We start from the raw sequence: 27,094 nt of genomic DNA, 5'->3' as shown, positions 1-27,094 counted from the left end.
GGTGCCACCACAGAAAGCTCTTGCTGCTCGTGGAGTGCCCAGGCTGGCCTACCAACTGCACCAGAAAACCAGAAGGTAAAGGCTTTTTTTCCTGTGGGAAAGGGCTGTTGTTGGCTTTTCAGAGCCCTGTGCTGAAATTGCCAGTCCGACTCCCAAAATTGAACTCGGATGAAGATTCCTCTCAGAAAAAAGGTGCCACCACAGAAAGCTCTTACTGCCCATGGCGTGCCCAGTCTGGCCCACCAATTGCACCTGAAACCCAAAGGTTGCAGGCTTTTTTTCCTGAGGGAAAGGGCTCTTGTTTGCTTTTTTCAGCCTCGCGCAGAAATTGCCAGTCCGACTGTGGTGGTTTCAAGCTTGGCACCCTGCTAAGTCCCCAACACCACAGCAAAAGCTTCCCCCACAAGGGAAAAGAAAAAAAAAATACCAAGAGAACTGAAATAAGAGGACTAAAGCAATATATATATTGCCCCTCCTTCTGCACTGACCTTGGGGTCTACATTGCTGTTCCGGTGTTCTCACTCCACTCTTCCCTGGCTGGAATTCTCTCTGTGCCACAACGTTCTGTTCCTAAATATGTTATCCCAGAGGCGTTACTGTCACTCCTGATGGGCTGACCCTTGGCCAGTGGCAGGAAGCCCCTCCTGGAGCCGGCTGGCATTGGCTCCATGGGACAGGGGAAGCTTCTGGCAGCTTCTCACAGAAGCCACCCCTGTAGCTCCCCCGCTACCAAACCCCAGCCACAGAATCCACTACACCCCTGATCTGGTACCTTTTGGGTTTCATCTCATTCATCCCTTTCGCCTTTTCTTCTTTCCCAGTAGGGCCACAAGCTAAAAGCAAAATATTCCCTTCCAACCCAAAGCATTCCATGATTCTCAAAGCCAAAATTGCCCCTTCGTAGCAGCATTAAAAGCCCTCTGATGGGGTTTTATTGCTCTGTTGCTGTGCTGGGCACAAATCAAACATCTCTCTGTCCCTCAGATTTGATCTGCTGTGTCTCTCAAGCACAGCAGGAGGACATTTCTGACATATCCCCACTCCATGACCCAGTTTTGAGTGGAGAAAGAGGAAATTTGGGTCACTTGTTAAAAGCATCACTGGTAGGAGGGGCTAGAAGAAGGACCAGCACAACACTCAGGGTTGTTTTTTCATAGAATTGTGGAATTGTTTGCATTGGAAGGGACCTTAAAGCTCATCCCATTTGCAGGGACACCTCCCACTGTCCCAGGTTGCTGCAAGCCCAGTCCTTGGACACTTCCAGGGATGGGGAGGCCATGACCTCAGGGAGCCACAAGCCTGGGAGCTGATATTTGGTAACTGAGCCATTTTAAACAACTCTGGAGCCGCTTCCACTTAGCAAGAGAGGCAAAATAAGCAGAGAAAAATGATCTTTTCCAAATCCCTTGAAGCAGAACCCCCTTCCCCAGGAGCAGAGGGAGGTGGTCGAACGTGTGGAGTGGAGAGTTAATTGTCACTCCTTAATTAGCTCTGCCACCGCCAGTGGGAGCCGGGCCAGGAGTCGGGAAAACAACCGGGCGAGTGTTTTATGTTCACACCCCACCTCGGAGTGCAGAGCCCGCTGTAAAATAGGCAGGAATGCCGCTGCCTGGAAACCCGCTCGGCATTCCTGCGTCCCTCCTTCCCAAAGACACCTTTCTCCGGGTAATTGTTCCAAACCCGCTCCGTGTCCAGGGAAATCACGGCTTTTAGGGTCTTTTTTTTTTAGCACTGGGGTTTGAATAGTGGGGGAAGGTAGTTCTTGGCTTTGTTTAGTTCCCTTAAATCCCCCCTTCCCTGGAACTGCCCAGGGGCTTCTTTTCCCCCTTTTTGCTTCTCTGAAGCTCAATTCAATAAATACACATCCGGCTCCTTGGGAGCTTAATGAAATTGTGGGAGGCACTTCCAAGAGCAGGATGTTTATTTTTCTCTGCTGCTGCAGGTCCTGCGTGCCCGGAGAGCTCCATAAAGAGCCCCTTGTGCCTGAGCAGGAACGCTGGGGCAGCCGGGAAGTGCTGCACTCACTCAACACCGGGCTCCTCTTACTGCACAGCCGGCTGCCTTTCCAGGGAATTTAGGAAAACGAGCCCAGTGTTAAGGTGGGAAAGTCAGGCACTTGCAAGGCAGATACAGCCTGGAGAGCTGGGTTAATCCACCTGTTTATGGGAGCATATTATGGAGCAGGCTCCTATTTTCCCCTAGTCCTTGCTGCTCAGGTCATGGAGGTTTCTACCTTCTAACAGAACCCCCCACCTTTGAAACCTGCTCTCTCCAGAAATGTCCAACACCAGGGAGCTCCCAGTGCCTGCTCCTGGCTGGATGCAGCAGCTGGGGCATTCCCAAAGGAATGTCCTCTGAAGGAATGGGGAGGTGCAGGTGCTGCCAGGGGGGAGCAGAGGAGCCTTTCAGCCCTGCTGAGCCTTTGGGCATCAGCTCTGCTTTCTGGCCTCATTAGTCATTGCTGGTGACACCAAACTGGGCCTCAGTGAGACAGCAGTCCCAAGTCTCCGGGAGCTGCACCCCTGGGTATGGGGCTGGACTACGTGGAATGTCTTGGTGGGTGGGAATGGATGATCCTTGAAGGCCCCTTCCAGCCCAAATCATTCCATGATTCCTATGAAATCTTCACTGTTTGATGGGTGGGAATGGATGATCCTTAAAGGTCCCTTCCAGCCCAAACCATTCTATGATTCCTGTGAAATCTTCACTGTTTCCTCTCTCTGTGTTTCAGGAGAGAAACACTGGTTTGGGACCCTGAGGTGCAGTGAGGATGGATGGATTCAGAAAATTTGCAAAGATGCAGAAAATTTGGATGCATTCCAACGCCAGGGGTTCATGGTGAGTCCTGTTCCTTTTGGGTCTGGCACTGAACATTCCCAGAATAAACCGCTTTCCTTGCCTGAGAGACCTCCAGCCACCAGGCAGAGGATGTGTCACGGCAGCAATAAAGTGTTGGGAAATCAGGTCTCTCCTGGCCTGTAATTCCCATTCTGGAAGGGATTTTCCAAAGCATCAGATTAAAACCAACTCATCTGTTTAGTTCTTTCATTTTGGCCTTCCCAGTCGCAATTCCAAAGCTTCTACTGGAAACCCTCGGTGTGTTTTGGAATGGGAGCTGAGTGCCTTTTCCAACACCTCTGGCTCTGCTTTCCAGGACATGGGGGTAGGAAATCTCCTTCTTCCCACTGAGGAGGGGGAATGGGGTCTCAGAGAGCGTTGGTGTTGCCTTGGATTTGACATTTTTTCTCAGGAGCTTCCATGTTCAAGGTGCTCAGCTACGGGGAAGGATGAAGTGGGATGAAGTGGCCTCATGGGAAGAGTGAGGGACATGGAATCACAGAGTATCCTGAGTTGGAAAGAACCCACAAGGATCATCCAACTGCTGTGTATGTTGGAAACGGGCTTTTCTCCTCCCCAGCTCTTTCTTTTTTCTCCCTCTTGCTTTTCCTCAAGTTTTCTTCTGACAATCCCACACAGGTGCTGAAAGAAGTTCTCCAAAGGGCAAAAACAAAGTGTGGGGGGGGAACCCTTTCCAGTTTTGTTTTCCCATCCAAATCTGAATATTTTCTGAGGAAGGGAACAAAAAATTACTAAAAATACAAATAAACCCCTTTTGTCTGCAAATCCCCTGGTGGGAGTGGGGGAGGTTGGACTGAAGCATTCCTGGGTGACTCATTCCTGGGCGGTTTTTTGCCCTGGATGGAAAGCTGTCCTCAGCAAATTAGATGTTCTTTTCTAACGTGCCTGCAGGGAGGTGTTTGGTTTGTTGACTGAGGCAAAGGAGGTGCCTGTTTCTCTTTTGGTATTCCCAGGTCTGCCATCAGAGGAAGGCTCCAGGTGGCGGTTTCTCTGGGAAAGCGGTGATAAAAACTCCATGGGTGTTTTCCTGCCCTGCCTCAAGCTGGAGATGGTGCCTCAAACTGTCAGTTGGTGATACCCCAGAGGAGAAAATCCCTTCAACCACGCGTGATCCATGAGCTGGGGACCCGTGGCCAAGGTCCAGGCTGAATCCTCTCCCGTGATGGAGAGAGATATGGAGAGACTGGAGTGCTGGATTTGGGTTCTTCATGCTCCAGGGTAGAATAGAGGGGAGGAGGAAGGATTTCTAAAGCCAGAGCCTTTCGTGGCCTCCACAGAAATAAATGATGGGAAAAGAATGGGAAAGAAACATGGAACCCTGCACTCTCTGAGGTGATCCCATGGAACCCTGCTCTCTCTGAGGTGATCCCATGGAACCCTGCTCCCTCGGGTGTTCCCATGGAACCCTGCTCTCTCTCAGCTGATCCCATGGAACCTTGCTCCCTCGGGTGATCCCAAGGAACCCTGCTCTCTCTCAAGTGATTCCATAATCTTCCTGGGAGATATGAAAGGGATGTGTAGGCCAACCATTGTCCTGTCTCCTTCTCAATTGGCATCCAATGGTCAAGGCTTAACATACCACCCAGGAAGAATCCAAGGATCAGAGGTGTGTGACCCGCCCCTGTTTGGGCACAGGCAGTAGGAAATACTCGGGGATTTTGGCCATTTTTCCACAAAACATGGTGAAGCCACCGTAAACTTTCCTTTGGGACCATGTTGGGGCTGGCATCCCCCATCCATGACCATCCATGACCATCCAGATCCAGGCTCCTGGTTTTATTGCCCCCGAGGGTGGAGGGGCACTGAACAGGTCACGGCCCCAAGGCTGCCTGAGCTCAAGGAATGTTTGGGCAACACTCTCAGGGACAGGGTGGGATTGCTGGGATGTCCTGGGCAGGGCCAGGAGTCGGACTGGATGGCCCTTATGGGTCCCTCGGAGCTCAGGACATTCCATGATTCTACAATTCCATGACCTGTGTTTCTCCCGGCGGTTCCTGGGGTGTTACGGTGTAATCTCCACTCCACAGTCTCGTGGTCAGGATTGAAGGAGCAAAGACCTGGACACCTGCTGGAAGGTTAAAACTCCTCAGTCCTGCCTTTTTTTCCTCCAGACACTCCTGTTTAGGCCCATCAAGGCACATTTGCAGCGTAGTTAACTCCCTGCACTGCAAGGAACCTTCCTGTTGTCATCTCCGTGGTTACAGCCCTGAAGACAGGCCTCGATGCTGCAATTAAATCCTCCTCCCGTCTCTCATCCCTGTTTTCCTCTTAATGTGTGTCCTCATGTCCACCACACAAATTCCCCAGAAAACCCCATAGCTGTGCTAAAAACGGGAGATGAAGGATTTTCCCCCCCTCCCTCTTTCCCCCCAGATGTATTTATCACCAGGGCAACTTCACTTCAGAGTTCACTAAAAATCCAAGCCCCTGGCTTAGATCCAGGGAGGGAGAAGTTTTATGGACTGAGCTAAGTGTGAATTACAGTTCTGGTCACGGCATTTTTTTTCCCCCCTTCCTTCCTTTCTTTCTTCCTTTCCCGTGACTGGGACTCTGTCACAGCTTTTTTTTTCTGCTGCCTGGCAGGTCTGGGAGGAACCTTGAGGGATTTAGAAGGTGTTGGTGCCTCTGGAAAAGAGTAGTGGGGGGGGACTAACCACTGGTTTTAGCACCGGGTGTAAATAATTGTCCTTTTCAATCACTTGGCAGTGAGACTCCCAAGATGTCCTTGTTTATCCAGGAACTAGGGAGAAGAAGCCACATTTCCTTCTCAGTCTGGCACTAAATGCAACCACTGCCTTCATTTTAGGGAGTAAAAGCCATGGATGAACAGGAGTTCACCCCTCAGCCATGTTCCAGTGTGGCACGGGAGATGGGAAGGGACGAGGGCTGTGGAGCCAGGAGCAGGGAGCAGGGAATATGTCCAGGTGCTGTGGGGAAGGGACTGTCTGGCGGTGCCTCGGAGGATGGGCTGGATCCTCTCTGGGCTCAGGGGTGCCAGGTGGGATCCAGCAGCCTGGTGGTAGGAGCGGGCTGGGAGAACTCCTTGTTTTGTCTGGAGAATGAGGAGCACTATTGGGAGAGGGTGGGAAGTGGGAGGATGTGTCTGCTTAGGAAGGGCAGCGGGGAAGGTGAGGGAAGGTGGAGGGGTGGTTGAGGGCTCCTCTGGAGCATCAGGAGGAGTCCTTTTTTTCTCCTCTCCCTCTCCTCTCCCTCTCCTCTCCCTCTCCTCTCTCTCTCCTATCCTTCTCCTCTCCCTCTCCTCTCCGAACCTCTCCGAACCTCTCTGAACCTCCCCTCTCTTTTCTTCCTTCCTTCCTTCCCTCCTTCCTTCCTTCCTTCCCTCCTTCCTTCCCTCCTTCCTTCCTTCCCTCCTTCCTTCCCTCCTTCCTTCCTTCCTTCCTTCCCTCTTTCCCTCCTTCCCTCCTCTTCCTTTCCTCCTTTTTCTCTTCCTTTCCTCCTTTCCTTGTTTCTTTTTATCACTTCAGGGTTTGGAAGTGGAGGAAAGGTCCTGCCTGAAGGGCAAGTCAGTGTGTGTTGGCTGTGCTGGATAAGTGGCTAATTTTAGATCCTGGAAGCCTCCTCCTCCTCCTCCTGGAGGCTCCAATTTCCAGGCGGGGTGGGATCAGCCCAAAAGGCCACCCATGGACAACACGCTGCTGGAATGGAGGGAAGGGGGGACACGGTGAGCCCACCTTCCCCGGTTGCTTCTCCCTTCTGGGGGTGGGAGTGGCAAGGGAGGGATTCTGGAAGCAATGTCCTTCAGGACAGGGAGCCAGCAGGACCCAGTTCCTCTGGATCCACTGTCTGGTGGCACTGGGGGACGTCAAACAAGCAGCAGCTCCCTTTGGAAACGGTCCATGCACCTCCCCACTGTCCCAGTTCCAGGAAGCACTGGCTGATTATTATGATGATGATGATGATGATGATGATGGAATAACTCAGGCTGAAGGGAACCTCAGGAGGTCATCTAGTCTAACCTCCTGGAGTACAGGCTGTGCCCTCAGCTTGGGAGAGATGGATCTGGAGGGAGCAGTGAGGTGTGCTGGACAAAATGATTTCTCCAGACTTGGAAAAAGCAATTCCAAGGTCTTGGCCAAGTGTTGACCTGTTTGCAAAAGTTCTGCCTTCTCATCTTGGCCAGGAGATTGGCAGTTTAGTGTATTTCTCCATGGGATTTCTCCTAAACACCCATGGAATTCCAGAGCTGGAGGCTGAGACAGCACAGTCACTCCTTTCCCATCACCCCGGTACAAGAACTCATGAGGACAACTTGGGATGGGCTGATTTTCATGGGAATTTAATGGGGGAAAAAAAGAGAGGGAAAAAAAGCCTGGCTCAGGAGATAAACTGCTGGAAAATACAGTGGGATATGGTATATAAGAACCTTCTGCCTGCATTGCAGTATGTCTGCAAGAACATAAATACTAATAAACATGGGGATGAGAGAGGAGACAGTGGTTGAACAGAGGCATTTGCTGTAGAACTGAAGGAACCTCAAACCATGAGTGATCCCAACTTCGTCTGTCCTGTTTATCCATCACTTTATTCCTCTCTGGGGCTCTGCTTTGTCCACAGGGACAACAACCATAATGCAAGTAAACACTGCTGTGTCCTCTGCTCCCCTTTCTTCCCTGTCCACACTTTCCCTGTGGGAGAAGAGTCAGCTCAGAAGGAAATAAAAAGCCCATGGACAAACATGCGTTTTCCTCTGGATGAGCCCCCCGTTGCTGGGCACACTTAGCAGAGGGAGGAGCTCATTAAATCCATTCTCATTAAATCTATTTCCATTAAACCTATTCCCATTAAATCTGTCAGGGATGCAGGAATTGGAAAGCTGCTCTAGTCTGTCTTGTGCTGTCAGAGCGACATGGGATGTGCGTGGCAGCTGGAGTGGACGTGGAGGGGGAGAGAGCTGTAAAGCTGGAAACCAAGGAAGGAATTCCCGGCCTTAGTTTTGCCTCATCTAACGGCATAAGGGCTGCAGGCAGGGGAAGGTGGTTTCTGAAATTCCCGTCCATCCCACTCCCCTTTTGATGTTCCAGCGGGCAAAGGGAATGGGTTCGAACCACCCCCAGCATTCCCCGCTGGCACCGGGCACTCAAGCCCGGGCACTCAGCACCGAGGGCGTGTTTTAAACGCTCAGTGCCAGGGCAATAAGGAGGATATAAGGCTATCAGAGTGTCCAAGGAAAGGCCGTGAAGGTGGTGAAGGGTCTGGAGAAGCCGGATGAGGAGCGGCTGAGGGCACTTGGATTGTTCAGCTGGAGAAGGGAGTGGAGACCCCTCGGGGTCCCACAGGGGCAGCTCCGACCCCTGCGTGACAAGGACAGGACCCGCGGGCACGGCCGGAGCTGCGCCAGGGGACGGTCGGGCTGGAGATCAGGAAAGGGTCTTCCCCCCCAAGCTGCTCCTGGGAGCGCCGCTGGAAGCAGGAGCCGCAATTCCCGGAGGAAAACAGGCGCCCGAGGGATGCCGAGGCGCTCGCGGCCGGCTCCTCCCGCTGAAGGAGGAAAGGCTCGGGAGCTGCCCCCGGAGCGCCGGGAAAATCCACCTTAACGCCCAGGCAGGAAGCGGCCGGGCGCCAATCAGGCCGGGAAGGGAGGGAGGGAGACGGGGAGGGAGGGAGGGAGAGAGGGCGAGCGGGGCCGGCGGGGAGAGATGGCGGAGGGCGGGGACCCCCCGCCCGCCCCGGGCAGGTACCGTGGGCAGGGGGGCTCGGGGGCTGTGCCGGGGGACACAAGCGGGGCTCATCCCGGCTCCCTCCGGGGCTCATCCCGGCTCCCCCCGGGCCTCATCCCGGCTCCCCGCCGTGTCTCCCTCCAGCGCAGGTCGGAACCTGAAGGAATGGCTGCGGGAGCAGTTCTGCGACCACCCCCTGGAGCACTGCGAGGACACCCGGCTGCACGACGCCGCCTTCGTGGGGGACCTGCCCACCCTGCGGAGCCTGCTGCAGGACGAGAGCTTCCAGAGGTGAGGAGAGCTGCCGGGGCAGCTGCCGGGGGGGAGGGCAGGGAGACCCTCGGGGGGCACACCGAGGTCCCGCGGCAGCAGCGATGCTGCGTCCCTGCGCCTTTTGGGGACCCCCATCGCACCCCGGCGTTCGCAGAGTGGGCTGCGTTGGAAGGGACCTTAAAGCTCATCCCATCCCACCCCCTGCCATGGGCAGGGACACCTTCCACTAGTCCAGGTTGCTCCAACCCGGCCTTGGACACTTCCAGGGATAAGGGTTTTCATGGGAGAGGTGTCAGGGTGGGATGATGCTCCACTCACCATCCCCACAGCCTGTGCCTTTTGGGAACCCCCAAATCACCCTGGTTTTTTGGGAGAGGTGTCTCCAAGGATTCTCTGCTCACTATCCCCGCAGCCTGCACCTTTAGGGCCCCCCATCTCACCCTGGTTTTCATAGAGTGGCTTGGGTCAGGAGGTACCTTAAAGCTCATCCAGTCTCACCCCCTGCCATAGGCAAGGACACCTCCCACTAAACTCCCACCTCCCTCCAACCTGGCCTTGAACACTTCCAGGGATGAGGGTTTTTGTGTGAGAGGGGTCAGGGTGGGAGGATGCTCCATTCACCACCCCCCCGGTCATCCCCCCTGGTCTCCCAGGACACAGATCTCACACCAGAGCTTGGTGGCCGTGCACAAACTCTTTTCAGATCAGGGTAGGAATGGGATCCCATGAAAACAGGAGCCCATGGATAATGGGGAAAAACATACAAAAGGGATTACAATCAGCTGTAAACCCAAAACACCCCATGTTACAAACTCTGCCCAGTGCCAACCCTGGGATAGTTAATTAATTTTCCTGCACCGTGGAGAAAACTGCTTAGAGGGCTAAATGTGTCCTGGCCCCCCAAAAAATGTCAATTCAGCAAAAAAGGAGAATGAGCCAAACCCTCTTTCTGCCATCTGGACAGCTGGGGCTCTTTGGACCCTTGGCCTGAGGTTTTTTTGCATGAAAAAGCACAGTTTGACAGGAAGAGGAGGGCTGGATCCACAGCACCATCACACAGGGGATGGAGGGAGCAGGGAAGGGGTGCCTGTGATTGTGGGGGTAGATCTGGAGTTCCCCAAATCTCCAAGGATAAAGGGAGCACTTTGATTTTAAGACTTGACAACTTAGGGCTTGATGGGTGGGGGGTTATACCGCTCCTCTTCCAGAGCCATCTCCTTCAGTAAACTGGGAAAGGCCCTTATCCCCAACCAGCCATCCAACAAGGGTTGGATGGCCTACTTAGGATGGCTGCACCTCATAAACTGAGTTTCCCTGGATTGGTGATTGTGTCATCCCGTGGTCCCTGGCTGAGCGTGGATGTTGCTGATGCTGTGATACAGCTGCATCCCTATATTTTCCATACATTTCTCCCTTTCTCCTGTGTCCTCTTGCCATTTCTCTGCTGCTTTGATGACTTTCTGCACCCTTTGGAGCAGCTTGAATTAAATGGTTGTGATCCCCAGCTTGGTCACTGCTGATTTCATGGAGTCATGGAATCACATGAACTGGTTTGGGTTGGGAGGGACCCTAAAGCTCATCCTCTTCCAAGGGCGGGGACACCTTCCACTATCCCAGGTTGCTCCAACCTGGCCTTGAACACTTCCAGGGGTGGGGCAGCCACAGCAATGTGGGATATTTCCCTGTTAGAAGGGAGTAGGGCAGTATTGTATATTCTTTATTGATGATTTTGACTGAATTTTGGGGCAGAGCTGGGAGAAAGCCCAGATTCCAGGCACTGCTCCCGGCTGTGTCTCCATGCAACACCTCTCAGGTTATTGTCAGGAGCTTCTTAGGGCTGCTAAAAAGTGCCAAAAATCGTGGAATATCCTGAGCTGGAAGGGATCACCGAACCCAAGCCCTGGCCCTGCCCCGGCCACCTCAACAATCCCACCCTGTCCCTGAGGGCATTGTCCAAACGGGACAGCCTTGGGACCGCCACCGGTGCCCTGGGGAGCCTGGGCAGTGCCCGTCTTCCAGGGGGCAGTTTGGGCTGTTCCAGCATCCTCTTTGGGAGCTGGAAGGCTTCTCTGAGCCCCGTTTTTCCCTGTGGTGCAGCCGGATCAACGAGAAGTCAGTGTGGTGCTGCGGGTGGCTGCCCTGCACCCCCCTGCGCATCGCGGCCACCGCCGGCCACGGGCCCTGCGTGGACTTCCTGCTGCAGAAAGGGGCCGAGATCGACCTGGTGGACGTCAAGGGACAGACGGCCCTCTATGTAGCCGTGGTCAACGGGCACCTGGAGTGTGCCAAGATCCTGCTGGAAGCTGGGGCTGATCCCAACGGCAGCCGGCACCACCGCAGCACTCCCGTGTACCACGCGGCCAGAGTGGGACGGGCAGACATCCTGCAGGAGCTCATCAGGTGGGAGCTGGGGACAGCCTGGAGGGGACAGGGTGACATCCTGCAGGAGCTCATCAGGTGGGAGCTGGGGACAACCTGGAGGGGACAGGGGTGACATCCTGCAGGAGCTCATCAGGTGGGAGCTGGGGACAGCCTGGAGGGGACAGGGGTGACATCCTGCAGGAGCTCATCAGGTGGGAGCTGGGGACAGCCTGGAGGGGACAGGTGTGGTTATGGGGCTGAAATCCTCCAGGAAATCATGATGTGGGAGCTCAGGGACAGACTAGGGGAGGGACAGGGGTTGTCATGGTGTGGTTATCAAGAGGTGCCTCTGCCCAAATCCAGGTGTGGGAGCAGATGTGGTGATTTTGGGCCCCCTGCCGAATCCACAACAGGGATTTCACAGAGCAATAAATGTGAGGGAGGGAGATGGAAAGCAGCAGAAAAGAGCTTGGGGGGGAAGGAGAGAGGGAAGCAGGAGATCATCCCCACTTGTGCATCCAGCGGTGTCCCACTGGGCCTTCTTCCCCCTGGGCTTCCCCCTGGTGTCCTGGAGTCATTCTGGGGGTACCACCTTTGGACAGTCCAAGTTCCAGGTATCCAGGGGGTGGTCACAGGTATTCCCACAATTTGGGGTGATACATTGTGAGCAGTTGCTTCCTTTCCCACCATTTGCCACGGTGGGAATTTTTCTCTGGATGCTCTGACCAGGCCTGGAATTGGCACCTTCCTGTCACAAATTCCTCCTTTCTGTGCTTATCCCAAATTCCCCTGTGGTGGCTGATTTTAGGGAAAGTTCCTTCTGTGGCCTTGGCAGTGTTTGAGACAGGGAGCTGTGACCTTCACAGGGGTGGCTCTTCTCCTTTCTCTTCTTCTCTTGGGATCTTTTCTCAGCCTCCACATGCCTGGTGGAGCTGATAAAGACATGGAGAGGAGGAGAGAGGGTGGAGAGATCCCAAATGGAGATCCTTGTATTCCCTGCTGGCAGCAGGTCTGTATCCTGTGGTGTGACTTCCATGCCTGTTGTCCTCATCAAAGCCCACGAGAGAAGTCTCTAGTTCTGGGCATCCACTGTTCAGTCACATCCAAATCTTCCACAGGATCCAGCTCCCGACTCCCAGTTGAATTCCAGAGGGAGGTGGATCCCCTGAAGAACCTCATGGGGTGATGGGTGACCTCCTGTCCCTCTGGAAGCTCCCTCAGCAGCACCAACAGCGAGTGGGATCAAGGTGTAGGTTGTGGGAACCTGGATTGGTTTTTCTGTGGCATTTCCTGATTATTCCTGCTTTTAAATGGGAAGATTTTTGTATAAGGGATCGTGCTGGACAACTACCTTGATGCCAAATAATGAGAGATCACCAGGGGAAAATACAGAGAAATAGGAAAAGAGGGGAAAATTTCCTTGGATTCACACAGAGTCCAAATCAAGGAATCCCTTCTATGACCTCAAATGCTGGAAAATAACAAACAAAGGATCAGGATAGAGAAAATTCCAAACCCTTGAGGGTTTTCTTCCCTTCTTTGCATGTGGGGGAGTGAGTTTTCATCCGAGTGCAGCTTTCAGGAAGCTGGCAAGGAGGAAAAATAGGACACAATCCCCCCTCCTTGCTCCTTTCCTGGGAAGCTGAGAGCAGGATGTCCCCAGTGCCACGTGCTTGTTGATTCCCAAAAACCTCCCCTGATCCATCCACCCAGGCAGGCTGGAATGTAGCAAATGGGATTTCAGCAGCCCAGGGAGAGCTGGGGCCTTGATTTATGTGTCTGCTCCTCGGGATACCTTGCCAGCAATATTAAAGGCAAGATTTTTGGAAAACTTTCAGGCTTAAAAATGAACTGGAGTTTGTCCAGTCCCTTTTTATTCGGGAATGTCTCTCCCAGGGCTGCTCAGTTAATACCAAATTGTCAGATTGCCCAAAATGTCAAATATCCCTGAGCAGGGATTTCACAGATCCAGGGAGTTACTTAGTTCAAAATGCAGCTCTCTCCGAGGGTTTGGATCTGGCAGGGGGAATGCAATGGGGAAGACACTTTTCCTGGGATATAAGGAAATCTTTCAGCCCCAGAGAGCCCAACCCGCTCAGGTTGTCTAAACCTCACCTGGTTAATCCTGGGTTTAAAATCATGCTATAGCACAGTCGGGACCCCTGAGCATTCCTGAACCAAGGAGGAGGTGGAATTGTATCCATTAATAGTAAATCCACACACCTCTGGGATGGTGATCCGTTTCAGAAGGCAGCTGGTGGAAATATTTCGAGGAGAGGTGGCTTTCCTCCCAACTTGGAGTGGGATGGGTTGCAGTGGCTGATCCGGCAAGGATGAGAGGATCCTTTTTCCAGGTTAAAACAGGGAAAAAGGAGAGCTGACACATCCCTCTGATGCTTCAGGTGCCTGTCTGACTCTGACAAAGTAGAATTTGGGGTTTTGCTCAGAACTGAGTCTTTCCTCTGAGAATTTTGGGGGGAAAAAGGACTTAAATGAAGGAATAGCTGCTCCCTGCTCAGGAGGTCACCCTATGGAAGTGACACTTCATCCAAATGCTCCTGGAATGTGATTTGAAGAGGAAAATCCACCCTTGTGCCATTTGCAGCTCTTGTTCTCTCATCCCTGGTTCTGGGTGTGCTTGAGACTCTTTCCACCCTCAGCACTGAAGGATTTGGTTAAAGATTTCCTGGTTTCAGCAAGAACTGGCCTTGTTCCGAGGCAGGATTTGTCCCCCGGGATTGTCCTTGTTTTTGTCAGCTCCTGCAAGGAATATAATGCTGTCTAGGAAGACAGAAGGATCTCTGAGCACCCAGTTTGCAATTTTGGAAGGGGAATTGGTGGGTGAGGGAACCTTTTATACCCCTGTAGGGAGAAGGGACAGAGCTTTGCTTGATCTGCAGTGGTTAAAACTAGCCATTCCTTAGGGATTGGGGTGGCTTCCTCCTTCCCATCCAAGCTGTGTGGGAAGGAGATGGAATTAGTGTCTCCACTCTTCCATGGGGTCAGTCCTTCAGGAACTGCTCCAAGTCCTTCCACGGGGGCAGTCCTTCAGGAACTGCTCCAGTGTGGGTCACTCTTCCATGGGGTCAGTCCTTCAGGAACTACTTCAGGTCCTTCCATTGTGTCAGTCCCTCAGGAACTACCCCAATGTGGGTCACATTCCATGGGGTCAGACCTTCAGGAACTGCTCCAATTTCATCTTCCAACTACTTTTTTCCTTCTAAAATCTGTTATCCCAGAGGCATTACTCTCATTCCTGATGGGCTCTGCCTTGGCCCGTGGCAGGTTCATCCTGGAGCTGGAATTGCCTCTGCTGGATATGGAAAAGCTTCTGGGAAAACCACCCCTGGAGCCCTGCTCACTACCAAAACCTGGCCATGCAAACCACATACAGGAGGGCAAGGAAAGATGTTTCCCAGCTGCTCTTCGTCTTTCCAAATCCTGGGAAAACCAGCTTTGCTTCTGGAAGATCCGCCCAGGCTGGACATGTTGTCCCTAATCCGAAGCCCCTCCAGACCCACCTGAGGGTGACAGTTCATGGCTGGTAGGACACAGAGGTGCCAAAGACAGGCAGGGTTCTCCCTCTCCGTGTGGGAATCCCCTGGGTGTTCCCAGCCCTCCTGAGTTCCCTGTGCCCCTGCAGGTACGGCGCGGACGTGGACGTGAACCACCACCCACCTTCCCGGGGCCACTCCCCGCGGCCCCTCACCACGCTGGTGGTGTGCCCCCTGTACATCAGTGCTGCCTACCACAACCTCCAGTGCTTCCAGCTGCTGCTCCAGGCCGGAGCCAACCCAGATTTCAACTGCTGCGGGCCCATCAACCTGCAGGGCTTCTCCAGGGGCTCCCCGGTGTGCGTGCTGGACGCCGTCCTGCGCCACGGCTGCGACGCCGCCTTCGTCCGGCTCCTCGTGGACTTTGGGGCAGATCTCAGCCTGGTCAAGGTGGAGGCCTTGGGAATGGAATCCACGGGAAGGGTCAAAGTCAACCCTGAGGCTCTGGAGGTGTTCAAAGAAGCCAGGGGTAAGTGGGGATGGAGTTCCTGGAGCGGCGCTCTGGAGTCGGGAGAAGGCTTTGGGGGGGTTCTTTGGAAGTGAAGTGGTGGGGTGGGTGTTCCCGGCCTCTTTTGGGCCTTCAGCAATTCTAACACATCAAAACCACAACACCAGCAAGGTGTTAAACTCAACATCACTGATTTCTCCACCCCAAAATAAGCTCCCTGTTTCTTCCGTTGCATTTTGTACCTTCATGAGGTGAAGGTGCCTTTGGGGCCTGTTCAAGGACCTTCAGCAATTCTAACACATCCATACCACAACTGGGCTCCAACGAGGTGTTAAACTCAACATCAGTGACTTCACCACCCCAAAAACGACTCCCTGTGTTTTCTCCTGTTGCATTTTGTACCTGAAGGTGCCTTTGGGGTCTGTTCATGGGCTTTCAGCAGTTCTGAAGACCCACAAAAGTAGGTGTATTTGGAGCCTGTTCAAGAGTCTTCAGCAATTCCAGCACTCCAAAAAGACAACTGGGATCCAACAAGGTGTTAAACTCAACATCAGTGACTTCACCACCCCAAAAACAACTCCCTGTTTTTTCGCTGTTTTATTTTGTACCTTCATGTGCTGTTTTCCCTCCCGAGTCCTTCAGCAGCCCAATCTCTGTCTGTAAATCCACCTTTTCCCTCTTTCTCAGCTCTTTCCCATCGCCTGAGGGTGTCCTCAGAGCCTGATCCAGGCTGTGGGATCCAGCCCCCATCCCCAAGTTCCTCAGCTTTATACAGGCCTGGTTTTTAAACCTGCCTGGATTTTTGCTGAGCACAGTCTCAGCTAGGCTGGAGCGGGTGGTTTTGGTTAAGCCCGGGTTTAGGAGGCAAGTGGGACTCCTCAGGTGGAGCAGGGAGGATAACAGAGTGGTGCCTTGGAGGTCCAGAGCCTGAATGAACATGGACACCACCATCCTGTTGTCCCTGTGCTGGAAGAGCTCTCCAGGAGCTCCCAAACCCTCAGAAGAAAGTTGGGATAAGGCCTGAGCTGCCCTTCCATGCTCTGGTTTCCCAGCAAAAATAGTGTCCATGTATTTTTAGAATGATCCAAGTAGAATCATGGAATATCCTGAGCTGGGAGGGCCCCACCGGGACCATCCAGTCCAACTGCTGTCCCTGCCTGAGACACCCCAACAATCCCACTCTATCCCTGAGGGTGTTGTCCAAAGACTCCTGGAGCTCTGGCACCATCGCCCTGGGGAGCCTGTTCAGTGCCTTCCAGAACCTTCTCCTGATATCCAACCCTCCCTGACACAGCTCCAGCCATTCCCTGGGGTGCTGGTGTGCCTTGGCAGTGCTCTCCTGGCCCCTCTCCTGCAGGGATGGGCTCCATGGTCCCCACCCCATCCAATGTGGAGCTGTCATTGCTCCAAATCCTTGGCTGGAAGGTTTGGCTTCTTCAGGGGGAGGATTTGTGCAGTTCTCCCTGTCCCTGTCCCTCAGTGATTCCATGTTTTTCCTTGCAGGCCACCCCCGGAGCCTCCTGTCCCTGTGCCGCATCGTTGTCCGGAGAACCCTCGGCAAATCCCGCCTGGATCTCATCCATATCCTTCCAATCCCAGACCCCATTAAACAATTTTTACTCCATGAACACACTTAAAGGACAACTGGCTGCTTCCCTGGATGGTTTGGTTTGCTCAGTTTGCAGAAGCCAGGTGCCGATCCCAACCCTTTCCCCACGGAGTGCACATCATTCCCTGCTCCTGGGATTTTTTTGCCCTTCTGGATTTAAGGGGCAGTGGTTCTATGTGTCCCTCATTTCCCCAGGGATTTGCTGGGAATGAGCCTGACCGAGGTGTGCGGGTGTTCCCTGAGTAAATACAATATATCCTGGAGCTGCTGGCACAAGTGGAACTCTGTCACTCCTCTGTTCCACACTCCTGGCTCTCCCTGCTGGAGCCTTTCCTCTTCCTATAGGATACAAGGAAGCCTCTCTCTGCCACCAGTACTTGGCCTTTTCCTCCTGTGTGAAGTTTGTGAGTAAAATTGGGGGTGTTTTCCTCTGTCCTCTTCTGGTGGCACAGAAAACCAGGAGTTCCCATCTCCCTTTGACTCCGGATCCTGTGGCATGGTCAGGGAAAGCCCTCCTGGATCTGCCTTCCAGCTCTGTTTTGTTTGTGGAAAAGGGAGAAGAAAGGGCTTTTTGGCTTGAGTTGGGAGACTCAAATTGGGAGATTCTGTACCTGGACTCCTCTGATTCCCAGTGCCTCTTCATGCCACAAGCTCCCAGGAAAGTGTCATCTCCAGGGAGCCAACAGCCTTTCCTCAGGATCTCAGGGTCAGCTCCTTAAAGGCTCAGGGTCAGTGTAAAGGAATCCCTGCCAAAATCCCAGCGTTAGGAGGGCAGAGATGATGGTCCCTCGGGATCTTGGGAAAAAGCTCAGGTGATAGTTGCTACTTGCTTTTACTTCACTGCTTCAGGTCCTTTCTGGTCCCTGTGTTAGAAGGTGATTTTTTGGACAGTTTTGCTCTGCCAGATGTTCTTCCTGTGCTCATCCAGTGGGCAAAGGGGTTTCTCCAGATGGGGCTTTAAAGATCATCAAAGCCCAGACTGGGTTGGGTTGGAAGGAACCTTACAGCTCATCTCATTCCCAACCCCTACCATGGGCTGGGACACCTTCCACTAGCCCAGGTTGCTCCAAGCCCCATCCCTATGGATTTACCCCACAGGCCTTGACAAATGTTCTTTATCCAGAGCCACAAATAAACGGAGGGCAGGAAAAACCCAATCCCTGATTATTTCCTGTTATTTCAATTCCATGACGTGGAATATCCAGCTGCCCCTTCCATCCTGATTTTAGCTTAAGATGGCAAAAGCCAAGGATATTCCCAAGCCCTCCCTGGGTGAGGTGGGACGGATGTGGAGCTGTGAGCAGGTGAGGAGGCAGCAGCTTTTCCCCGTTCCCTTTCCAGGCGAGCAGCTGGTTTCGGTTTTCCCGGTGCCTGTGAGTCGTGTGCTCACTTTATGGAGGTGTTAACATGCCTGGGAGATGCAAACAGGTTGTAAAAGCCTCTTGGCACCTTGCTGGGGGATCCCTAATGTTTTGCAGGAGCACAGGATGGCCGTGCTCTGGGAGCTCCGGTGCGGAGGGGCGGGAATGGGGGTGGGTTGTGTTGGGGCAAAGCTATGGAAGCTTTTTTTGGGGTGGCTTTTACCCCAGGATTTTGAGTTGCTTTGCAAACTGGGCGCTCCTGAGTGAAGGTGTGGGGAGAAGGAATCACAGAAGCCCAGAATCTCTGGAGTTGGATCCCCAAAGACCATCCAGTGCAGCTCCTGGCCCTGCTCAGGACACCCTAGCAACCCCACCCTGGCCCTGAGAGCCTTGTCCAAGCTCTTGGTGCTGTGACCAAACCCTGGGGAGCCTCTTCCAGGGCCCAACCACCCTCTGGGGGCTGCTTCCACCTGGAATGAGCTATGGTGAAGTGCCCCAGTGGGAATTCCCCCCAGGAAATGGGGAGAATTTAGTGAATTTGCTGCCTGCTGTAACTCCAGTATAATTAAAGCTAAACCTGGTACAATATTAATTCTGAAGTCAATCCCAAGGGTTCCCCTGACCATGGATTTCTCCAGGTCAAGGGATGCTTCTCCCAGCCCAAGCTTGGAGTTCATCAATCCCTTGGCCATGGGCAGAATCAGAGCTTTGAAGTGCAGGACACGTTTTGCCTGGATCATCCATCCAGCTTCCATCTTAACTGAGGGAATGTGCCTGGGAAAGGTCTGTTAAACCTGGATGATCTCGCTTTTGGCTTCAAATGGGTCCAGCTTAGGGGCAATTCAGTATTAAGCTGTAAGTGCCAGACTTCTCTTATCCCTGTGGACATTGGTTGCTGCTTAAACCCAGCCTACTTAAACCCGGCTTTGCCAAGTGGTTTAATACACAAGAGAGCTGGAATTTTCCTTGTAGAGAGATAATACTGAATCTGAAAATAAATTAATGATAATTATTGGACCTCAGTGTCCTGTGGGGCCCAAACCTCTATCCTCTGGCTGTCCCTGTCCTTTTAAACCCAGGAAACGAGAGCCTTCCAATATAAAATCTGAATAATATTTAGGCATTCTGATCTAAATATTAATTAGTGGTATTCTAACAATATTTAGGTATATTCTAATAATATTGTAGGCATTTGTGTATTTTCAAGCCATATAAACAGAACCAAAGCAGATCTGAAATAAGCCAGGCAGATCCAATGATGCCTTTTTTTCCTGTGGGTTTTCCTCTTGTCTTTATGGCTCAGGGAAAATTTCCAGGCCATGGAATGCTGGGAGCTGGGACCCAAAGATTTCCTGCTGTTTGGCAATTTTACAAAAGGTGGAGGAAGAGCGTCTGTTGAGTTAAAGCAATTTTTGGGTTGTTTTGGGTGGGTTTCTTTGGGCTTTGCTGCTTGTTTTTCACTCCCCGAAGTCAAGTAACAAAGCCCTTTTTACCCCAAAAAGGTGCAGCACCTTTTTAGCTTTTCGTCTTCCAGGGAGCAAAACACCAGGAGGGAACAGAGGGGACAGAATCCCACTTCAGAAGTGCCAATCAGTGGTTTGTTGGCTTTTCCCAGGGGAAAAAAATCAGCCCTGTGGTGGGTCTGGATCCACGTGGAGCCGAATAAAGATGTTGCAGTGCAAGAGCTTGGCTTTGGGCCTAATTCTTTGCTTCAGGAGATGGCTCTGGATTTGGGACAGCCTGGATCCTGCCGGCTTTGGAGGCTGTGGCTGCCTCCTCTCCGTGTTCTGCAGCCACTGGAGGGGGCCGGAGAACAGGGAATGCTCCAGTGCTAGCTCCTGCCTTGCCACCCTGGGAGATCCTGAGTTCCCTGATTTTTCAGGAGATCCTGAAAACTTTCCACCTGCTCCCTCAAAAGGGGCTCTTCAAACCTCTCATTCCTGCTCCTGCCTCCTTAGTAGCTCTGGAAATGCAGCTCCTCGGTGTCTCCTGGCATGAAAACAGATGGAATTCCTCAAAATATTTGGATTTTTATAACTTAGCTTTTGTTTTTGCAGCATTTTCAGTGGAATACTCCCTCCAAGCTTCTGCTGCAGGAGTTCCTGCTGGTTGCTCTGTTCTTCCCAAGGATTAGCAGGTGGATTTAGTCCCTGTAGGTGCCCCCAGTCCAGGGCACAGTCCCTTCTTTAGGATTCCTGCTTTTCCCATTTGGGAAGTGTTTGTCTGCTCTGGTGCCAGCGTTCCCTCTGAAGGCAAAACCAGAGTTTCTCCCCAGCTGGAAGAAAACCATCCAATGGTTTGGAATTCTGGTGGTGAAAAACAAAGCCAAACAAGCCCTAATCCTAAATTTTCCCAATCCAGCCTTGAAATTCCTCTGCCGTGGAGCAGGAGCCTCCTGGCTCTCTGGGCATCTCCCCCCAGGCCACACCAACTGGGTACCTCGTGGTGCATCACAGGAGATTCCTCACCTGGGAGAGGCCTGTGTGTCTGAGCTGCCAATCCCAGGACAAGCAATATGGAATTGTTGACAGGAGTTACATGTTTTCCACCTGTTCCCTCAGTTATTCCTCCAGGGCAGAGGAGCTGAGAATTCTGGTCACCTCCCAGTGAATTACAGCTGTGACAGACTCACCTCTGAGCCTGTCACTGCAACATTTTCCTTTTTATCACGTTCAGGAGCCTTTAAGGAAGAGAAAAGATCTACTCTTGCACCATGTGATGCTCAAATATTTGCTCTGGGCTTTGAGAACTCACCAAATCTCAGGCAGTGTCCAAGCAATTCCTGTAGGATCCGTTATTCCCACTGCTGGGCAAGCCCCTCATTATTTGACTTGTTGGCGTTCCCCATCAGATCCTTCATGTCTTCCCTCCCAAAGGAGGTCTTTGATCCCTGGAAGAAGAAGAAGAAGAAGGAAAAAGGTTGTGGAGGGGAAAGAAGAAGAAAATGGTGGAAAAGAAAAAGAAGAAAAAGGTGGTGGAAGAAAAAAGAAGAAGGAAACGGTTGTGGCTGCCCCATCCCTGGAAGTGTCCAAGGCCAGGTTGGATGGGGCTTGGAGCAACCTGGGATAGTGGGAAGTGTCCCTGCCCGTGGCAGGGGGTGGGACTGGATGGGCTTTAATGTCCTTTCCAACCCCAACCTGCAGCCCCCAAACCCACAGTGGCACTGGGGAGTCATTCTCCTGCCTCCATTTCCCTCTGCGTCCAGCACTTCCCCCCTTGTTCCATTTTCCACCTTTCCCTACTTTTTTGGGGGGTTTTGTTTCTGGTGCTCCCAAGCCAAACAAAATGTGCTGTTGTTTACAGGAAAGGGCTCTTTGTTTTCCCAGCATCTGGTGTTTGTAACAGGAATGACAGATCTTCCCAGCAGAAAACCCTCCAGCCTGGCTGTGCCTGGCCAGGAATCCACATGTGCCATCACATCTTCATCCCAAAAAGGTCCTGGAAAATCCCAACCACGTAGGAAAGGACTCAGAGCAACATGGACTAGTGGAAGGTGTCCCATGGCAGGGGGTCCTTAAGGGTTCTAAGATGTCCTTAAGGTCCTTAAGATGGTCCTTAAGGTCTCTTCCAACCCAAACCATCCCGGGATTCCTTGACCGGGGTCAGGGAGACAAATAAAGCCACGATGGATAAGATAGAGTGGGACAACATTGTCACTGATTTATGGCTCCCCCCAGGCTTTCCATGAGCTTTCCAAACATCCCAGGCTGAGGTGATCCTTGCAGTCCTCTGCAAGCTGCTGAGGGAATTTTGGAAGCTGGTTCCCAGCCATGAGTTCCAGCTCAGCCAACTCAGCACTTGTCTTTAATTTTAATAATTTGGCAACATCCCTTTATTTGAACATCTTTCCAAGCCAGGGGCTGCTTTTCCTCAGAGAAAATGAGAGTGGAAGGCTGGTAAAATGCCTCCAGAAACTGGAAGTTAAATTAAGAACTGGTTTTAAGAGCCCTGAGTGCGTTTAGCCCCACGTAGTGGTGTTGGGAGCACTGGGAGCTCGCGGTGCCCGTTGGAAGGTTTAGGAGGCACAGGGAATGGGGGGATTGTTTTGTGGGTGTTTCTGGCCTTTCTGAGCCTGTTTTTGTTTGCAGTTGGAATGTATTAATAGGGGCATCCTTTGTTTCATTTCCCACAAAAGGCAGTTTTTACCAAAAAGTATTTATTTTGGAAAATTTGGGCTATGGAGCTTTTTTGTATCTGTGGGAGCAGCTGCTGGAAGTTTTATCCATTTGATCATCTCTTCCTACAAGGACTTTTTACAAAGGTCTGGAGGGACAGGACAAGGGGGAATGGCTTCCTGCTGCCAGAGGGCAGGGTTAGATGGGATATTGGGAAGGAATTCTCCCTTGAGAGGGTGGGGAGAGGCTGGGATGGAATTCCCAGAGAAACTGCAGCTGCCCCATCCCTGGAAGTGTCCAAGACCAGGCTGGAGCAACCTGGGCTAGTGGGAGGTGTCCCTGCCCATGGCATTTGCCACCTCCAGGTACTTCTTGAGCTGGAAAGGAATTTGGCTTTATAATAAATATATTGTAAGACTTTCTGTTGTCTGAAGGTGTTCAAGTCTTTACCCTCCTCAAAGCAACCAATAAATCCTATAAATACTAACCAGGAAAGCAGAAGTTTCCAGTTGTCCTGACTTCCCTCTGATATCAGTTCCTTAAATTTACAACCTCCATTATTGCAAACTTCCTTAAAGCTAAAGCATCCCAGAATCCCAGACTGGTTCGGGTTGGAAGAGACCTTAAAGATGACCCAGTTTCGCCCCCTTGCTGTGGGCAGGGACACCTTCCACTAGCCCAGGTTGCTCCAAGCCCTGTCCAACCTGGCCTTGGACACTTCCAGGGCAGCCACAGCTTCTCTGGGCATCAAAGCAGAGGTTCTTTGCCTCAGTGGGTGACCAGCCTGGAGGAGGGTTGGCTTGGACCTGTTGGACTTGGCAGTGCTGGGCTGGACTCGATGATCTCAAAGGTCTTTTCCAACCTAAGTTATTCCATGATTCCATATGTGCTTTCCTCCAAAGGCTCTTTCCCTGCCCCTGCAGCATCTCCGTGACCTTCGTGCCACCCCCCAGGGTGTCTGTCCCAGTGACCCCTCACTCAAACAGCCCCCAGTCGGTGCAATCAGACAGTTGAGAGCTATTCTGAGCCCAGCAGCCCGAGCCAGTGTCTGGTCCCTCTTGCTGGGAGTTGTTCTTGCTGGGTGTTCAGTTAACTTTGGGTTGGATCCATCAACTTTCAGCTCACTGATAACCCCAAATATTTCGTGCCTCATAGCCCGTGAAGGATGCAAAGATGTCAGTGAAAAGCTGTTGTGCCAAGGCAAACAAGGCCAGGAAGTTTTATTGTTCCCATTGCTGGGAACCTTCTTCCCTTTTTGGACGTGGCTGTGCATCCAGAGAGGCCAAGAGGTGCAGGTAAACATAAATCCCATCGTTTTGTGCTGTCCAAAGACAAAAACCAGGGCAGCTAAAGGTTATTTGTGCTCTCAGAGTTCTGTAACGCTGAGGGGAGCTGCTGGGAACTGCTACAGGTTTGTGCTTCCCAGCAGGAGCCTTTAAAATGCCGTGGAAACAGGGTGGATATGCATCATTCCACTCTGAACCAGCGCAGGGCAACCCTGGCTGGGATTTCTGGGATCGATGCTTTTAGGCTCCCAACTGTGGTGTCCATCTAGCCAAGGAAAAGGTTCTTCCCCCAGAGGGTGGAGGGGGCACTGAACAGCCTCCCCAGAGCAGTGGGCTCTCAAGGAGCGTCTGGACATGGTGGGATTGTTGAGGTGTCCTGGGCAGGGCCAGGAACTGGACCAGGTGATCCCTGTGGATCCCTCCCAGCTCAGGATATTCTGGGATTCTCTGATTGTTTTCTCTGGGATGAAAAGCGTTTCCACCAGCTTGGAAGTGCCTGATCCTTGTGATCACGGTGCAGATGCTGGAACAGAACTGGGGATGTTACAGGGGCTGATTAAATCAAGGCATCCGGAGGGATGTCATCCTGAACATAGCTTTCCTTGGAAAACATTCTCTACGCCATGGAGTTTGGATTACGTAGTTTCTATGTCATTTGAAGATTAAATTACAAATAGATGGATCTTGGGGGCTTCCAGAAAGCCCCTCCCTTTAACAGGAGGTATGGGATACCCCATGGAGCTGGATCAACAGCTGGGATGCCAACTGGGGGCCAAGCCTACATCCCATTCCTCCCTGTGCTTGCAGGAAGGGATTCCCAGTCCCCGTGCAGGTGACTCCAGGTGTACACAGAGCATTTTGTCTTCCCAGTGCCTAAAGCTCCCTCTTTGCCTGCTCTGCATCCAGGGAATAGAGCACTGAGCTCTCCAGCTCCACGTGGCTCAGGCTCAGATCTCACGGGGAGCTCCAAACCTGGGAGCATTCAGACCCATTTTCTCCTTGATTCAGGAATTTTTTCCTTCACGTCTCTTTCCCTCTCTCTGCCCAGACTCCCAAACTGTGGGCAGGTGCCCTGTCTGGTGCCTGTGATTCACCAGGGGAGCGTGGGATTCCAGGATGAGGGACATCCAAGATTCCGGCGACTCATTTCCCTGTAACTGACGTTGGTTTACTCCCAGTGGGAATAACAGGGAGAAAGGATTTGTCACCAAATGACCTCAGATGTTGAAGTCCCCTAATGTCTCAGCTCTTACTCACAGGAGTGGTGGCTCAAAGGGTGGGTCAGGGCCTCCCTTCCTGCAAGTTCATGGTGGCCAGTGGAGAAGCAAAACCAGTTTGTATCAGAAGATTTTAATGGATTCAGGCCTGGAGAAGCCCAGGGAGAAACTGGACTTGGGCAGTTTTTATTCTGCTGGTGAGACAGGGCTGTGCCTTTCACTCCTGGTCTTTGCTCCTCTATTCACTGCAAATTTGTCCCAGAGCGGTGGATCATGGACACTTGGAGTTCCCAACAGACATGACAGGTCACCAGGTAGTGCTGGAAGCAGCACAGAACCACAGGACTGGGTTTTTGGGGTCTCAGTCAGAGGAGGGGAACGCAGAGCCCGATTTTTGAGGATCCAGCGGCTCGTGGGACTTGTGTCAGGCAGCGATTCAGCAGGAGCCGCTCTCTTCCCGGGGCTGCCAAGATCCAGGAGTTAATTCTTCTTCCATGAGAAGGCCAGAGCTTGCATCCAGCCAGTTCCCTGGGGTGCAGAGCAAGAAACTCTCCGCGAAAAAAAAAATACTCAGACACAAACAAACAGCAGACTTGGCCCGCGGCTTCGCAGGCAATGGGAATATCTCTGACATTCCTGACGAGGTAGTTGGACTGCAAGGAAGCTTCCCTGCTCTGCCCCTTGGATCCCAGGCAGCCAAAAGCCCATCCAAGCCAGGCTCTGCCTGCCAAAATGCTTTGTGGTCCCCTGAGCTGAGCCTGGGCTGGACACTGGTCCTCTGCCCAGTCCATCCCACCCGTGCTCGTGTGTTCCCTGTCTAACCTATTCCCAGGGATGTGCCCTGAGCCTCCTCCCCAGGAGCCCCACCTCATGCATTTGATTCCACTTCTTGGTGTTCCTCATGAGAAAGCTTCCCTAACAACCCTACTGAGGTTGTCCTTTCCATAGGTTCTTTCCCACAGAGTGGAATGGGATCTGATCCCACCCGATGGCTCTTTTCTCCTGAGCCTTTCTTTGCACCTTCCCACTGCTCCACACCTTCCTTGAAATCCAAGCCCAAATCCCTGATCTTACCTGCTCTGAATAACACACCAGCACCTGGTTTCCCCCCCCCGCCCTCAATGCCAAGTTTCCAAGCTTTCAGGATTCAGGGGAATATGGAAACCCCCAACCTGGCAAACCCCATCTTTCTGAGCTGTTGCGTTTCCCTCCACCTTCCTTCTGGTTCCTGCAGCTTTGCAACTATTTGTCAAGCTTTAAGATGCTCCCAGATTTTCTTCTGGATCAGGAAGGAGGGGAGTTTTGCTCCTTCCCCCCCCCAGATTGCAGCAGGTGGAGCTCAGCAAGACCGTGTCCTTGTGTTGCCACATCCCTGGCGTGTGATGGTATTGCTGGGGCTCCTTTCAACCCCCAGTTTCCGGTGTCAAAAGAAGCTTGTCCAAGAAAAGTGGATTTTTAAGTGGGAATAAAAGCCCTTTATCTGTGCAGAGTCTAAGAAATGCTCACTTTGGGAAACAGAGGGCTGGTTTGCAGCTCAGGTTGGAGGTGATTTTCCAAACTCCATCACTCCCCAACAGCGAAAGACAGTTTAATTCTCCTGGATTTCGGGCAGGAACAGTTTTCCTGGGGACCGTCTCTGTGTCCTCGGAGTTACACCCTGTGGTTTTTGAATCACAAATGGGAAATCCATCCTAGTTTGGAATAAACAGCCCTGGCCATTAGGCAGTGTTTGGTCGCTATTTGGTTACAACTGCAGAAGGAACAGCTCGAGTGGAAAAAAAACCAGCGGCAGCGCTAACAGTCAATCGTCACTTTTTTTTTTTCTCTCCGCCTGGAAAACTTGGAGTTTTATGGCCCTCGAGCCACAAATTAGAATTGCAGGCAACAGATAAAGCCCCACTATAAATCCAGCTCGTGCCAATGGTCTGCAAGGAGGGGGTTGTCAAATGCCCCCGAGAAAATGGGCCTCAACAGGATCTTTCCAACTGGGATCACCAGATGGGGCTGGAAATGGAGCACCCGCTGCTGCTGCTCTGGGGACACCACAAGAGGCAACCCTGTCCCCTGGGGAGGGACACACGAGGAGGGAGCTGCTCCTGTGGTCAGCATTTCCATCCCAGGAGGCTCCTTCAGCTTTTCTGCCAAGGAGCCTCAAATCCATCCCATCCCGTCCTTCCTCAGGAAAGCGGTTTACGTGGCCATGGCTCCACAAAATGAATCCCTGTGCTTGTCTGTCCTTCCTCACAGAAAGTTGTCTCTAATTCCTGAGCTGAGCCCATGTGGCTGCAGTTCCAGGCCCTCCCCGAGCCAGGCTGTGGGAGGAGGGCACGACT

The 27,094-nt window shown here is 52.4% G+C and overlaps 1 protein-coding gene and 1 long non-coding RNA gene across 3 annotated transcripts; both read left to right on the top strand.

Annotated features, from left to right (window-relative positions):
* The first annotated feature begins 29 nt into the window (after positions 1-29).
* Positions 30-3,022, top strand: LOC108507567. Its single transcript, XR_001878186.1, has 3 exons — positions 30-75; positions 1,943-2,099; positions 2,732-3,022. It is a non-coding gene; the product is annotated as an uncharacterized LOC108507567 (long non-coding RNA).
* Positions 3,023-8,501: 5,479 nt separating this feature from the next.
* Positions 8,502-19,827, top strand: ASB1 (ankyrin repeat and SOCS box containing 1). 2 transcript variants are annotated; one of them, XR_001878190.1, is made up of 6 exons: positions 8,502-8,554; positions 8,682-8,828; positions 10,908-11,210; positions 14,815-15,194; positions 16,677-18,086; positions 19,678-19,827. XR_001878190.1 is itself a non-coding variant. In XM_017835652.1 (5 exons), the coding sequence occupies exons 1-5, from the start codon at positions 8,517-8,519 to the stop codon at positions 16,808-16,810; spliced, it is 1,002 nt and encodes a 333-aa protein (XP_017691141.1). In that variant the 5' UTR covers positions 8,502-8,516; the 3' UTR covers positions 16,811-18,551. The 2 variants fall into 2 exon arrangements, 1 of the variants encoding a protein (XP_017691141.1); XM_017835652.1 differs by lacking the exon at positions 19,678-19,827 and having other exon boundaries at positions 16,677-18,551.
* Positions 19,828-27,094: the final 7,267 nt, after the last annotated feature.

This window comes from Lepidothrix coronata, unplaced genomic scaffold, assembly GCF_001604755.1.
Source record: "Lepidothrix coronata isolate B3197 unplaced genomic scaffold, Lepidothrix_coronata-1.0 Scaffold261, whole genome shotgun sequence".
Classification (NCBI taxonomy): domain Eukaryota; kingdom Metazoa; phylum Chordata; class Aves; order Passeriformes; family Pipridae; genus Lepidothrix; species Lepidothrix coronata.
Note: the sequence above shows the minus strand (reverse complement) of the source record. Positions and strands in the feature narration are given on the sequence as shown.

Bases quoted from the DNA above. Each gene is read 5' to 3' on its own strand.
- ASB1 (XM_017835652.1), top strand. From the start codon at position 8,517: ATGGCGGAGGGCGGGGACCCCCCGCCCGCCCCGGGCAG. The intron at 8,555-8,681 runs GTACCGTGGGCA...GTCTCCCTCCAG, and splicing joins CCCCCGCCCGCCCCGGGCAG to CGCAGGTCGGAACCTGAAGG. The intron at 8,829-10,907 runs GTGAGGAGAGCT...CCTGTGGTGCAG, and splicing joins CAGGACGAGAGCTTCCAGAG to CCGGATCAACGAGAAGTCAG.